Source organism: Sitophilus oryzae, unplaced genomic scaffold (assembly GCF_002938485.1).
Source record: "Sitophilus oryzae breed Bouriz unplaced genomic scaffold, Soryzae_2.0 scaffold_1974_pilon_pilon, whole genome shotgun sequence".
Classification (NCBI taxonomy): domain Eukaryota; kingdom Metazoa; phylum Arthropoda; class Insecta; order Coleoptera; family Curculionidae; genus Sitophilus; species Sitophilus oryzae.
The window spans coordinates 3,231,497-3,246,440 of NW_022146695.1; the positions used below are offsets into that span (position 1 = coordinate 3,231,497).

A 14,944-nucleotide genomic window follows, 5' to 3' on the forward strand; every position below is an offset into this window, starting at 1 on the left:
ACTATAAGCGAAACTGTCAAAAGTTGATATTTATGTGATACGTCATTCTATTCAGAGTGTCATTTTCTATCGAATAAAGTAATAAAAATACCGAGAGTGATATTAAAAAAACAAAAGTCTTAGTTATTTACGGTGAAACAGGATTGAATACAAATCAGTTGAATACGTCTATCAATCCTGATTGATGTCCTATACTAACAAACCAAATCTTGTGTCTTTATCTGAAAAAATAAAAAAAAATTATAGGGGTGAGCCACTTGAAAAAAATAGTTCTTTAAGATCCTTTTTAAGAATTGGATAAACAATTAGATAACTTAGAACTTAGAACCGCAGAAAGTAGAAAGAGTAGATATGTGTAGTGGCAGCAGTTAAAATATATTACAAAGTTTAAATACTTGTTGCAGATGTTAAAAAAACTAAACAAGAATCGCAGTTTTGCTCATCTCTATTAGACACCCACAAAATTTAAAAAAAATGGTGGTTGCAAATGAAAGGTATTTTTTTGTAATAGAGACGTTAGTTGCAATTATTATATTATCAATTTTCTCTCAAGATTTTAATTGGTATCGCCATCCTGTCGCCGTTGCAAGACGCATCGCCCGTCTGTACTCGGTTTTATTACAAAATAAAAGCCGTCCGGCAGGAATACCGGCCGGAATGTCAAGTACCAGTCCCAGAGACCGGCCAGAAGCAGCCGATCTGCAGTACCATAACCGGTACCATCGTCGCTAAGGCCGCTTTGGACGGCTCGAAAAAACTATTGCAAATGTCCGGGGCGTTTTTTATAAGGTATACGACGTGATGTAGTCGACTAATTACACTAGTCTACACGTTTTAATTTCTTTCGGCCTTAACTTGGTTTGGTTTGGTACCGTTTCTGTGAATGATAAAGTTGATCTAATAAAAAATTGATACTTTTTTTTCTAAAAAATCATAGGATTTGAAAATTCCGGATGCTACTTTTTTAATGTTCAGTTTTATACCTTCCACTAAAACTTCATATAATATTTAATGTTAAGTCTATTTACGGTGTACTAATCGGGTTGCTGTCAGGGGTTGGGTAAAGCGGGTGTACGGCCCGAAGGAAATATAATGTAATATATTTCTCTTAATAATATAAGCTTAGCCCGATCCTTCGTGTTAAATCACACACTTGCTTTGATTAAGACTTGCAGGGCTTCAGCATTTGCCATAAAAGAGCGAGCAATTTGTTACAAAACCATATAAATTATACAGGGTTGTTCACCACATACGACACGGAGTATTGTAGCTAAACGATTAGATTTTTACAAATTGTAAGTTTTGGGTTCGTTGAAGGACTATCAGAGCTACAATTTACAAATATTTTTACAAGATACAGAGTGTCCCAAATAAATAAAAAATATCAAAGTTGTATTTTTTTAAACGGAACACCCTGTATATTATTACATTTTTAGTTTCTACGATTAAAATAAAGGTAAATTTGATAAAGGTTTATTACACTTAAACCTTACCGTTTTTGAAATATTTTCAATTTTGTGAAATTGCAGTCAAAATTTTAAGGCTTCATTTCTCCAAGGGTATCAAAGTTTTTAATACTAAATATTGACTGAAGTTTATTTATTGATCAGTTACAAATTATACTACCTTATACACAGTGTCTAAAATGTTATTTTACATAATTACTAGCTTTAAACGGCAATAACTTGTTAAATTTAAATGGAACACCCTATATATTTTATGAGAATCAGATGTATAATTTAATTGTCTATCAAATTGTATTATACCATTTTTTACCTATAGCTTCAAGTTTCCGTAGAAAATCCATTTTCATGTAATTTTAAATTCATTTATAAATATACCCATGGAATACTGACATTTTAGATTATTTTTAAAGATGTACTAAATTTTTAAAGAGTACAGATACTAATATTGTCGATATAGTTTGTTTATTTCATTAAAAAATAAAAAAAAAACTGTCTAAATATTTGTTAAAGAGGACCAATTAATATGATTCTAGTATTCAAACTGCATTAATTGACTGTTTGCGTTGATTAATAATAATTGCTCCAAAAACTAAAAAACTGAATTTTTTATGTGTATTAGACAGTGTTGTAAAAAGTAACACCTTAAAAATGATATTTCATTTTTTGACAAATGCTTATTTGTAAGAATAGAGACATTCATTTTTATAACTTATTATTATATTGATTTCCGCGATTCAAATTGAATCCGCGATTCAAATCCACATTTATTTAGAATAATTTATTCACGAAAAAAAGGCGTATCAATAAAATTTTACAATAGGAAAATTGTAAATGGATATAATCATGTAAGTGTTATAAAATATTAAATATTAAATACTGGACCTTTAACCAGTATGTGAGATGATCAAACTTTTAAAATTTAAATTGTTCATTGATTAAACATCAACAAAAAGTCGTTCACTCTGCATATAGGGCTCTCTCCAGTAAGTATGTTCAAGGGCTTTGCGAAATGCGGGAAAGAATGAAAGCGACTTGATATTCAAAGGCAGATGATCGTACATTTTTTTGGCATTGTACAGTATTGAGCCTTTAACTAGTTCTGAGCTCGAGGTTGGCAGATAAAGATCGTGCTCCGCATTCCTAAGTGGATAGATGTGAGATGGCCTTTCGGGAGTTGCCTTGCGGATTAAGCCAACGGATTCAAAAATGAATAGAGAAGGAAGAGTCAGTATTTTGAAATTATTAAAGAAATTCTGGCAGTGACTGCTACTGTTTAGTCCCAATAAATATCGAACTGCTCTCTTTTGAAGTCTGAAAATACGATCAAATTTTGTTGCGCAGCAAGTACCCCAGAATGGAAGAGCATAACGAAGATGTGACTCAAAAAGGGATAACAGGCTATTCTAGAGGTTGATAAGTAAGTATATAGAGGTTGATATAGTAAGCGCAAAACAGAATTCCATACTTGGATAATGGCCTGGCTATGTCTGGACCACTGTCTGTTTCTCCATTGGACGATCTGCTTTTCTCTGATCCAGTGTTTTAGTGCACTACGTGTCATATATTTGAGTATAAAAATATGATTCCGATTAGTGTTAGGAATAATCAGATGAGTATTAATCCTTGAGGATTCCAATAATCGGATGATCATACGCGAAATATTGTTTCATAACATTTCCTTTGTTTAGGTATTATAGAACTTTAACTACAAGAAACCTCTACCATAGTACAAGCCTGTACAATATCTGCCTGGATCGATAACCGAATAATGCTTGGTGAGTAATAAAAATAAATAATTATTTTGAACAGGTTTTTTCATATATATATTTTATTAAAGCTGGTTAGCTCACCACGTGTCACCCAGAAAAACAGACTTGGCTCCAAAAAGGTTGACAGTTATTTTTCTGAATTCTGCTCTATCAAGTAAATATCATACATAACGTACATATTTTCTTATCAATAAATAAATATTTAAAGTACCTAGTCTTATTTTTTAAAATTTGATAGGACTAAGTTACTTATTATTATTTCTGTTCAAAAAAAAGCAGGTTTACCAAAGATGGAATGCATATTGGTGGTTACTACTCGGAAAACCAATTATTATTGTTATGTGTGCTAGTGTTTTTGATTGCAGAATGGCTACAGAACCATGGGTGGCCAAGAAATCCCTAGAATGGTGAAAAAAATTCACCAGGGCGGAAACAAACAGAAAAGTTCATAGTAGAACATTCACGGCAGACCTGATAAACAAAGACAAAAAGATAGCCACAACTGTAGTAGGTCTACTACAGGGCATTGTAAGCTGAATAGGTATCTAAAACTAATGAGTTTAAAGGAAGAAGACATGTGTAGGTTCTGTCAAAAATGACAGAATACATTGGGTGCGTTCAGGGAACACAGCCGCTGACTTTCAGCATAGAATTTCGCTGACCAGCATCTTACGATATTCCCTAAACGGCACAAAACAGCAGAATGAACAAGAAACATATGAGCAGTAAATTTGATGAGACCGATGTTTTGCCTTTATTTTATTAATCAACACATCAAGGGTGAACACATTATTGTCACTTGGGGAGGCGTGAAAACGTGAGGGTTGGAAAATGGAAGAAATTCTAATAGAAAAAGTGCGTTTACACGAGGTGCTTTACAATAACCGATCAACAAATTACTCTCTTTTCAAATTAATGTCATGAACCCATTGCCTAGTTTTAATATTATCAGCAACCACAAGTAAACCACATGCGTTTTCTAAATCTTCTTCAAACTCAGAAGATGAAGATGAAGAACTATTTATTTGATTCATTATTACGTTAAGTAGAGGACCTAAGTTGTTAAACTTGAGAAGAACGCTGAACGAACGAGAAATGGCTTTCGGTTCATAATAAAATGTGCTTAATATGAAAGAACGACGTGATACTAATGTGTTTCCTTTAAACCACACGTGAACTCACTTTTACTGTGATAGCATATGAACTCACGTGACGTGACAGTAATGTAATTCCGCCTTAACTGTCGCTGTTTGTTCAGAATAGACCGTTTAGGGAAATCGCTTACTCAGCCACTCAGCCGCTGACCGTCCCTGAACGCGCCCATTTTATGTTGGGGAGACAGCCTGGGAAGTGTGCGGTTCTTGGTACTAAGCAAATATAGGCCATTGAAAAAGAGATATGGAGGGTTTAGTCTCCGAGTGGCTAGACTTTGTGAAAAGGATAGGATTGGAGAATGTAAAGGATTGGAGAATGTAAAGATCAGAAAAGAATCATAATAGATCAGAAAAGGTCGCATTGGTTAAACCGATAGCCATCTCGAAGAATCTAATCTAATATAACTGTTGTTTGTACGGCTATCCTCTGTACGCTATCCTATATACTTAATCACCTTGTATTCTTGTGAGCACGATATGCTATGTGTGGTGTGGTAGTGGTAGACAAGGGTGCTGTGGTAGTTGCATGCCGAGTAATCCTCGAGGATCGACAAAAAGGAGGATTTGAATACTCGAGTGAATATTTTTCATCCAATCCGACCAAATCGACCACCCAACTTTCCGACCGAATTGGACAGTGTATAGCCGGCATTAAAAATGTAAACCAAGCAAAATTCTAATACTCCAAGGCCTTATCTTGTAAACAAACAGCCGTTGTGTTGCCAAATTCAATTTTGAAAGCAAAAAACTGTAAACTTTTATTATGACTCTTCAAATCCGAGTTATATTATTATGAATAAAATTATTGATACAGAAACCAATAAAAATTCATATAAGTTTTTAATTTTAAGTAAAAAAATGTTTTTAAAGACCCAAAATCTTTATATGTAATTTAATTACTACCATAATAATTATACCTCTTTGTTAATATTTTTTCTAACAAATGTGTGGCATTTTTCTGTTTATATCCAGTTTGTATATCTTGAGTACCTTCTGTTTGTACAGTAAAATTTGTCTTATGTTTACATTATTTGTCTGAGATAATACCTACATCACTTGAGATAAGTCTAAATTAGAAATAAGTGTTTACCTTTCTTTTTTTGTAGCCATACGCATAAAAATAAAAAGTACAACCAATAAGTACCTATAATTATCAAACTTATTGTATTATATAGATTACATTACATATTGTTTTCAAATTACTAATAACATTGGTTTGGTACAGAAATCAAATTAAAGAAATTGCTGATTTATAGTAAAGTCGCTGCCTGGAGATGAACTCAATTACTTGCATCATAGGGTTACAGTTGAGGGTTGAAACCTTTGGTGTTACACAGCAAAATAAAAACACTAAATCACCACAATACACCAAAACACTTTTATTTTACACTGGACGCGCGTTTCGCTAACCATGTTAGCATCATCAGCAGATGATTATAAACTAAAGTACAATCTACAAGTTGAGCGTTTATATGTAGAGTATGAATGTTGGTGTCTCTTTCAGAGAAATATGTTTGTGGTTATCAATTCAAAATTTGTTAAGAAAATGTCCATTTTGAATAATAAGTTTAAAAAATTAAAAAGCTCTAAAAACAAACATGTTTTCCAAAGAGACATAAACATAGTAGAAAATCTTTCTTCGCAGACTTTTGATAAACAAGAGCTCAGTTTATTAAACAAAGGTTTAAAGTATGCATTGCCCAACTCTGGTAGCGCTTTGAAGGAAATCGTCGTTGGTGTTGAAACTGCTATTCAGCACTTGCCCGAGGCTTCTAAAGTATTTACAAGAGAGGCTTGTAGAAATCAGTTATCAAAAAATATCGTTTCAAGTAATTCATTAAAATCTAATAAAGAGCACAATATTGTCAAGAGTTTGCGTAACAAAGATTGTTTCTATCTAAAAGCTGATAAGGGAAATAAGGTTGTTATATTAGATAAAAAAGACTATTACGATAAGGTTAACAACTTAATCGATAATGGCCCCTACATAAATTTGAAAAAGAATCCTTTGTCCAAGATGGTAGCAGACGTTAAAAAAACTCTAAAAGAATGTAACACCCTTATTGATCTTTCTTTAAAGAGGAAATTGCAAGTATCCAATCCCTCATTACCAAAATTGTATGCTTGGACAAGTCTATGCGCCCAATTGTTTCGGCTGTAGGTTCTCCGACTTATAATTTGGCAAAATGGTTATCAAGGGAGTTCGAAAATTTACCTGATCATGAACCTTCTTTCTCAGTTAAAAATAATATTGAATTCATTAACAAAATTAAAGATATAACATTGCATGAGGGTGAAATTTTGGTCTCCTTTGATGTATCTTCGTTGTTCCCAAGTGTTCCAATTCCACATACTTTAGGCTACTTGAAGGAATTACTGAACGCAAATGGTCTCGACAACAAAACTCTGAGTGAATATATTGAGCTTACATCGTTATGTATGAAACAAAATTGTTTTCAATTTAATAACAACTTTTTTGAACAGCGGGAAGGTACAGCAATGGGTAATCCATTGTCTCCATTTTTGGCTAATTTATTCATGAGCAGGTTTGAAGTGGAGGCTAAGAATCAGTTTGAGTATTTTCCAAGAGTATGGTTTGGTATGTGGATGATATTTTTGCTGTTTTTGACACACATTCAGACACCATAGATAATTTTATTTTATTAATTTAAGTTAAATAATCGTTTTCCTTCCATTAAATTTACGCATGAAATTGAGAACGACAGATTACCATTTCCAGATGTATTAGTTATTAGAAATACTAATAATTGCCTGGAATTTGATATCTATAGGAAAAATACGACCACACGCAGATATATTCCTAATGAATCACATCATAGTGTTGAACATAAAATGGCTAGTTTAAATTTCTTAGTTCATAGATTACTTAGTTTCCCACTTTCCAACGAAAGATATAAAGAGATTACATTAGGAATGTAGCTGAATGTAATGGATATTCTCCTTCACTAGTTGATAAATTAATTAGAAAACGTAGGTATAGGTTAATGATTTCTGAAAATTCGACTTTTCAAGTGGAGAAAGATACGTCTAAATATTTTTCAATACCGTTTGATAGAGAGTTATCCCGTGGTCTAAAAGGAATTTTTAAGAATGTCAATTATAAACTTGTGTATAGTGCTAATAATAAATTACAACAATTATTAGGTAATCCAAAAGATAAAACACCTCCACTGGAAAGGTCGGGTATTTATGAAATTTCTTGTAAAGATTGTAATCAGAAATATGTTAGGTAAACTAGAAGATCAATATTAACTAGATTTAAAGAACATTTAGCTCAGATAAGATATGGTAGACCGGATAAATCTTGCCTTGCTGAACATATTGTTGATAATGAACATTGTATAGATCTTAATAATTTAAAATTAATTAAGCAAGTCTCAAATTACAGGCAACTAGATGCATATGAAAGCATCAGAATTAATAAATGTAAAGATAGTATGAACAGAGTCAACGGTCCAATTCCTTCAAGTTCTTTGTTCCTACTACTCTAGTGGCGGAAATCTAACTGTTACGCTCAGTTGTCTCTGACTCGGTTGGCTAGATTTTGCCACGCCCACTTGGTGCCCACTGAGCGAGTATATAAACGTTCAACTTGTAGATTGTACTTTAGTTTATAATCATCTGCTGATGATGCTAACATGGTTAGCGAAACGCGCGTCCAGTGTAAAATAAAAGTCTTTTGGTGTATTGTGGTGATTTAGTGTTTTTATCATAGGGTTCCCAACCGTCCCCGTTTGGCCGGGATTAACCAGGAATCAGAAAGTTTGTCCCGGCGAAAGTTTTGTCTTGGCCGGGACCTGGAAACTAAAAAGTGTGTACTACCCACATAATATATTTTAATTTCTAATATTTAATGTTTTGTTTCAATTATTTAAAAGCTTAAATATAATTGTCCCGTAATCGCCGATGCTCAAGTTGGGAACCCTATTGCATCAGGAAGGTGTAAATGACCTACTTGAATCGCATTTTGTTGAACTCATTGAAGGAAAATTGACAGAATTGGATAACAAAAATGAAACTGAAGAAAGAAATAAAGATGTACCTAGTGTTGGCACCACAGGAGTTAATACTGAAAACTTTATACAAACGTCTTACCGTAGCATATACAATATGATAAAATAACGACGTCAGCGATGGCTATGAAACAAAGATCGCTGTCATTCTATTTATAAAATTATATGAGGAATGTCATTGATCGTTATTTCAAAAGCCAACTCGACGCCGTTTTTTTTTTCGATCATACGGTATTATTGAAGAAAGGAGTTTGAAAATTAAAGAATATGTCTTTGTGGCATTGGCATCATACATCTATATCTATTTATGTGTTTACATTTATGTATGCGCATACATACATATTTTTATAAGTATTATAGGTACTGTAGTAGTTTAGGCCTTTATAGGTACCACATTATAGGTACTTATCTATACAGGGTGTTTAAAAAAAGATGTCCCATTTCTCATGGGGAAATCCCTCACTTAAAATTAGGATTTATTTTTTATATCAACGTATGTCCGATTCTGCTTTCTTTTGTAGCTACAGGGAATTAGTTTTCAGTTTTTTTTTCGATTTAATATAATCCAATTCTTCTAAATGCCTAGTAGTTCGATTAAAATTTTGAGGGCAAAAGTTACCTATAAGTGCTACATATTTTAATACCAAAAATGTATTGACAGATTCAGCATTAAAATATGTCGCACCTATAGTAAATTTTACCCTTAAAATTTTATTTAAATCGGCTAAAAGCACTTGGAAGAAAATTTTAATAAAACAAAAAAAAATAAAACTTTAACCCTCTGTAGCTTTGTTTAACCCGAATAGAACATGCTATTTCTTTTTCAAACGTCACAAATCATTTTTTAAACAATTTCAAACGTTGAAAATTATATAAAAATATCTAAAAGTAATACCTTGTAAGTAATTATCGAGAAACTATGATTACGCTCGTTGAATGTGACACTTTATGTCAGTTTAATAATATATTTTCGTACTTTTGTGCTTAGGCGTAAAAGTACTTCACTTTTATGCCTAGGCGTTAAAATTATGTTTTTATATTGTTGCGGACCCGTACCGTGTGAACTCGGCCTTAGGCTTGGCCACTCGGCTATGACTCATACGCCGGCGACGCCGACCTTCTAGAACGGCTAAGAATTGTCGGGACAAATCTGGATTGTCTGTTTTTCTCATATATAAGCAGACGCCCGAAGCCAGAAGAGGAGAGAGAGAAAAACAACCGGTCGACGGGTACAGTTACAATCGCCGCGCTAATTCAAAATAAATTCCTGTTAGATAAATAGTTAGATAAATTGTAAATAAGTTATAAATAGTCCTTTAAGTTTTTTTAATCGCTATTGTTTGTTAATTAGTGTTAAATAAATTGTGTTTAAATAAATTGTGACTTTCTATCCACACGGAACCGACGAAAAAACGTAACAATATTGTCAAATAATGATTGTCAATCACGTCGCAAAAATAATAATAATACTTTTGTGTCGTTTCAATAAAAATATATTTTTTGCTTAAATATTGATAACTTCTGAAACTTTAAAAGTTAAAAAAAATATTTAAATATTAAACTTATATGAGTATACTTATTATAAATAACTGTATCTACTACTCACTTGTAAAACATATTTTTGACAAAAGGAGCTTCTTCATGCAATGATGGCGGCGAATAGAACCTTAGATCGTCAACATCGATATTCTCGTCAATTTTCACATCCACAGCCATGATTCCTATCGAAAACACCATAAAAGCACCTTAAACTTGAACCATTTAATGCGACTTACTTGCATAGAGATAAAATAACACTAACAAATGAAAAAATTACGAAAGATAACAATTCTGAAAAAGGTTTTTTAACGTTGTTCATTGTTTGCGAACCGACACGCAAGTGCGCTCTTACTGAAAATAGAAAAATATGTTTAGGAATTACCAAAATCAGAAGTTTGCACATCGATAATATTGTGATAACAACAATAATCTGCGGTGATATAATTTTTTTTTAACTGCATCATCAATGAGAAGAATAAATATACACTCCTGGACAAAACTATTGTATCTAGCAATATTTTTATTTCTGTTTGGATCTATAGACAGTGCCGCAACTAGGGGGGGCTAGGGGGGCTAAATAAAGTTGCCGCATATAGGGGTTGCCACGGTTCAAAGATTTTCCTGCGGGTCCGATAACAGTGCGTCGGTAATATTTTAATTTCTACAGGGAGGCTCAAAAAAGTGTGAGTGAATCGGGATGATTTTTTTTAAATGGAACACCCTGTATATTATTGCATTTTTGGCTTCCTTTCTCGTCACTTTACATAATCCTGAAATATGAGTAAATAATTATTCAAAAATATTAATAAATAAATAAAAAAAGAAGTGTTTTCAGCCTTTTTTTAAATTATTAAAAATTCAAGAAATGTTCTGAAATCAAAACTATATAAATATACAGGGTGATTCCACAGAACAGATTAAAACAGAACGAAATCTTCCGTACAAAAAATTAGGACAACATTTTGGTACGCCATCTATGACACGGATTTAGAACTACAAATTAAATTTAAAAAAAAGAAATCTACAATTAAATTTTAAAAAGAAATCTGCATTGCATTCAAAGCAATTTTGGCAGCGCCATCTATAGTATTATATTACACCTAATTAATTTAATATACCGTATGTTCGAAAAATAACGATTCCAAGTTAACTTAAAAATGACGATTGATAACATTTTCTTTGTAAAGTTATATGGTTAATGTCATCAATAGTCATTTCTAAGTTAACTTGAAGCCGTATTCTTCGATCATACAATATTTAAACTAGGATGATTTTTATACCAGATAATTTGTTTCAAGTAAAGTTAAATAAACATCTTATACAATATATTTTTTAAAAAAAAATATGTTGTAAAGATGTTTGATTTAATATACTTGCCAAACAAATATCTAGTCTATAATTGTTAAACAATACACATGCGGTAAAAATAACATTACAATATTTTCTATACCAAAATCAAAAAGTACTATCAGATTTAACTTAATAATAGGTGTATGATTAATAACACATGTGAATTGATTATATACCAGATATTACAAGGAAGTTTATAATAAAAATCATTTATTTTTTGTTATAAATTTTTATTTATTTTTTCTTTTTTCGTAGATTTCGAAATTTTACAATACAAATGCGGCTCATTAAATTTATAGGCAACTAAAAATTAAACATTACAATTATTGCTCGGATAAAATATATATATATACAACTATTTTTGTATTCTTTTTGTTTTCTAAATTTCTATACCTAGGTACATGGTAATACTAAAGTAATACCGTATGATCGAAAAAACGAAGTCAAGTTGGCTTGGAAATGACGCGGTCGATGACGTTCCTCATATAATTTTACATATAGAGAGAGAATGACAGCGATATTTATTTCATAGCCAACGGTGACGCCGTTTTTTTTTCGATCATATTGTACCATACGATTACGAAAAGCTGCATCAAGCCACCTTAGGAATGACAATTGATGGCATTTAAAATGTAAATTATATTAGTAAATCTAACCAATTAATGAATATCAATCTTCCTTATCATCGATAGCCATTTCCAAGGTACAATTAACCTAACCTAACCTAGCTTTTATCGAGCAGGTTATATTATTATAAACTAATTTCTAGGTACTTACATATAAAGAATAATTCACTCTAAATGGATACACAAAATAAAAAGTTTTTAATTTAAAATAATACACTATAAAGGCCGGGCACACAACATAAAACGTCTTTACTTTGAGAATGAACACTACGACACTCACAACCACAAAACACATACCTCTCAGCTCCAGAAAAGTTAGGCACTGATGGCTGCCGGGAAAAATGACGAAATATTACGATGAGACGGGTGGCGGGAAGAAACTTTTCCTTCCCTCTTACTCCGCCCATGTATTTTTAAATCGACAGTGGCGCCATCTGACAGCAGGATTTGGCAATTCTTGTTCCAAATCCTGCCATTTAAGTTTTTGCACCGGGGTGATTCCTGTAAGTCGGTCATGCTTTCGAAGAATGATAGGGGACGTCGAAATATTAATTTTGATATAGCACACTATGGGTCGGAAATGCCTCTTACGCAAGATACGGGGTGTTAAAGTTTTTGAAAAATTAAAGATATTTTTTAATAGTTTTTTAACAGTTGAAAGTATCGTTATAAAATTTTATTGTAGGAGACTGCCTAACAGGGACACTTTAAATGTAAAAAGAAGAGATTTTAGTTTCAACCAGTGGCGTAGCTGTGATACGCATCGGCTAATAATTTCAAAAAAAAATAGTACGCCACTGATAAAAATAAAAATTTCGGAGTTTTTTTATTTACTCGGTTTATTTCCAAGAAAAAATGTCTCTTGTAACTTTCTTTTATCTTGCGTAAAAGGCATTTCCGACCCATAGTGTGCTATATTAAAATTAATATTTCGACGTCCCTTATCATTCCTCGGAAGCATGACCGACTTACAGGAATCACCCTGTATACTATTATTGGTCTGTACTTACTTTGCTATAAATATCGTGATCTTAAACCATACAGGGTGTTCAAAATTTTATGCCAAACTTTCTAAAATATAAAATAATTTTTCTTCGTTTTTGAGCCACCCTGCAGAAGTTAAAATATTATCCTCAAAAACATCCTTATATATTTTAACTTGGCACTTATACAAAATTCCAAACAATTAATTTTTTTTATTATATAGGAGCTACGCACTGTTGCTGGGACCGTAGAAAAAACTTTGAACCGCGCGATGCCAAGCGAAAATGTATATTAAGTTGCGATAATGCTGGTTTACGATAACTATTTTTTTCGATTAATACATGAATTTAGAATTTCCCAAGAATAGAGATGTTTTACGTTAAAATATCACTTTTCTTTCAGGATCTCCAAATTTCCAAGAGAAATTTCCCACGAGTTGGTATCACTGTAACCGCGATAATGCTTTACGTTACCTTACTTTAAAAACCTGTTATGTATACAAAACCTATTTTCATACGAGAAACAATAAACTTTTCAAGGGGGCTCTATTCCCAGGGGCGGATACAGGAATATTTTAGGGGCGGGGGGCCCAAATAAAAAGTAATGTAGAAGATGCTTCTTAGAGCGCCATTTTTAACCCAAAAGCCTAATATTTAAACCAATTCATAGATTTTAGGTGTGCCATGCCCCCCCCCCCTCTGTATCCGCCACTGTCTATTCCTATTCCTATTAATTATTATAAAAAAAATTGTCCACAGATAGCGCAGTAATCAAGATAACTAGATTTTCTCTTACAATACAATAGACTATTAAGTCTTGAACATACGAGGTTTTCGAAATAAGGCATCGTTTATCATTATAAATGATTCAGTTTACTCAGTTTGATGAACGCGTGCACGATAACTATTTTTTATGCATGAACTTTAGAATTTCCCACGAATATGGAGTTTTGGGTTAAAATTTCCCTCTTCCCTCTAGATCTCGAAATTTCCCATGAATTGGGAAATTTGCCACGAGTTGGCATCACTGCCTACACGTAACGTGTATTATACCGGGTGGTGCATAGTCGTTGAAAACAGGAAATCCCGTGCAAATTCTGAATTGTCCAAGTGTTGACTCCCCTGTTGACTTTACAGCGAAGTCGTAACTAGTTTCTTTTTTAAACAGCGTTTCTGAATACACTTATCAAATTTGAACCATTTTGCACAATCCGATTTGAACTAATTTAAGAAAATCTGTATCTAATTTTAAATTAAAATTAAACAGTGAACAGGTATCAATGCAAAATCAGGTAAATGCCAACATACCTTAATTTGTAAACCTATGATATTTTTTTTTTGACAGAAATCTACCCCTGTCTACCCCACGCTGTACAACTGTAACTATGTTACAGTCTTTTTCTGGAATTCGGAATAATGTCACTATTAACTTAAGTTCCAAACAATATCCTTCTAAATTTACCAACACTGAACAAAATTGATTGTAGAATAAATAAAAAAATGAGTCATTTTTACTACTAATAAAATAATATACTATTATTATAAAACATTATAGACTATGTCGCCTAGAAATTTTAAAATATCATTTTTTTAGAATGAAAAAAGAAAAACTTACCACATTGTTATATTTTCGTGATTTTACTTCATACTCCCATCGATATGCGCTATAGATCGCCATATAAACAAATATAGACTCTTAGATAAATTGTATTTACTATTTGTCAATAACATTTAATACATTATGTACTTGGAAAGATTAGCCAGTATCTACCGGCGCAGTCGAATATTTATAAAAGTAGTTATAATAAAATGAAGAGAATAATGTAGAATTATCTTTATTAGTCATTTTACGCATATATTACCTGTCAACAATATAGCAGTGTTGGGGAACATTTTTTTTCCAGTTCCAAACTTGTTTGCTTTGAAGCGGTCTAAAAATAAGTCGGAGTCAATATTTTTATACTGTTTAAATAATAAAAATAGCGTACATTTTGTTTCAGTCACTTTAACAATAATTTTATTG

At 32.3% G+C, this 14,944-nt stretch overlaps 1 protein-coding gene across 4 annotated transcripts in view; it reads right to left on the reverse strand.

Annotated features, from left to right (window-relative positions):
* The window catches only part of LOC115883624, a 58,238-nt gene extending 43,538 nt beyond the window's left edge, over nucleotides 1-14,700 (reverse strand). Inside the window, exons 1-2 of one of the 4 annotated variants that reach the window (XM_030901982.1) lie at nucleotides 14,537-14,700; nucleotides 10,030-10,144 (exon numbers count right to left, since the gene is read on the reverse strand). In XM_030901982.1, coding sequence (XP_030757842.1) covers nucleotides 10,030-10,139 — 110 coding nt within the window. In that variant the 5' untranslated portion in view covers nucleotides 10,140-10,144; nucleotides 14,537-14,700. Of the gene's footprint in view, nucleotides 1-10,029; nucleotides 10,175-10,198; nucleotides 10,341-14,536 lie in introns of those variants that run through there. The other 3 variants (XM_030901980.1, XM_030901981.1, XM_030901983.1) reach the window with 3 other exon arrangements.
* Nucleotides 14,701-14,944: the final 244 nt, after the last annotated feature.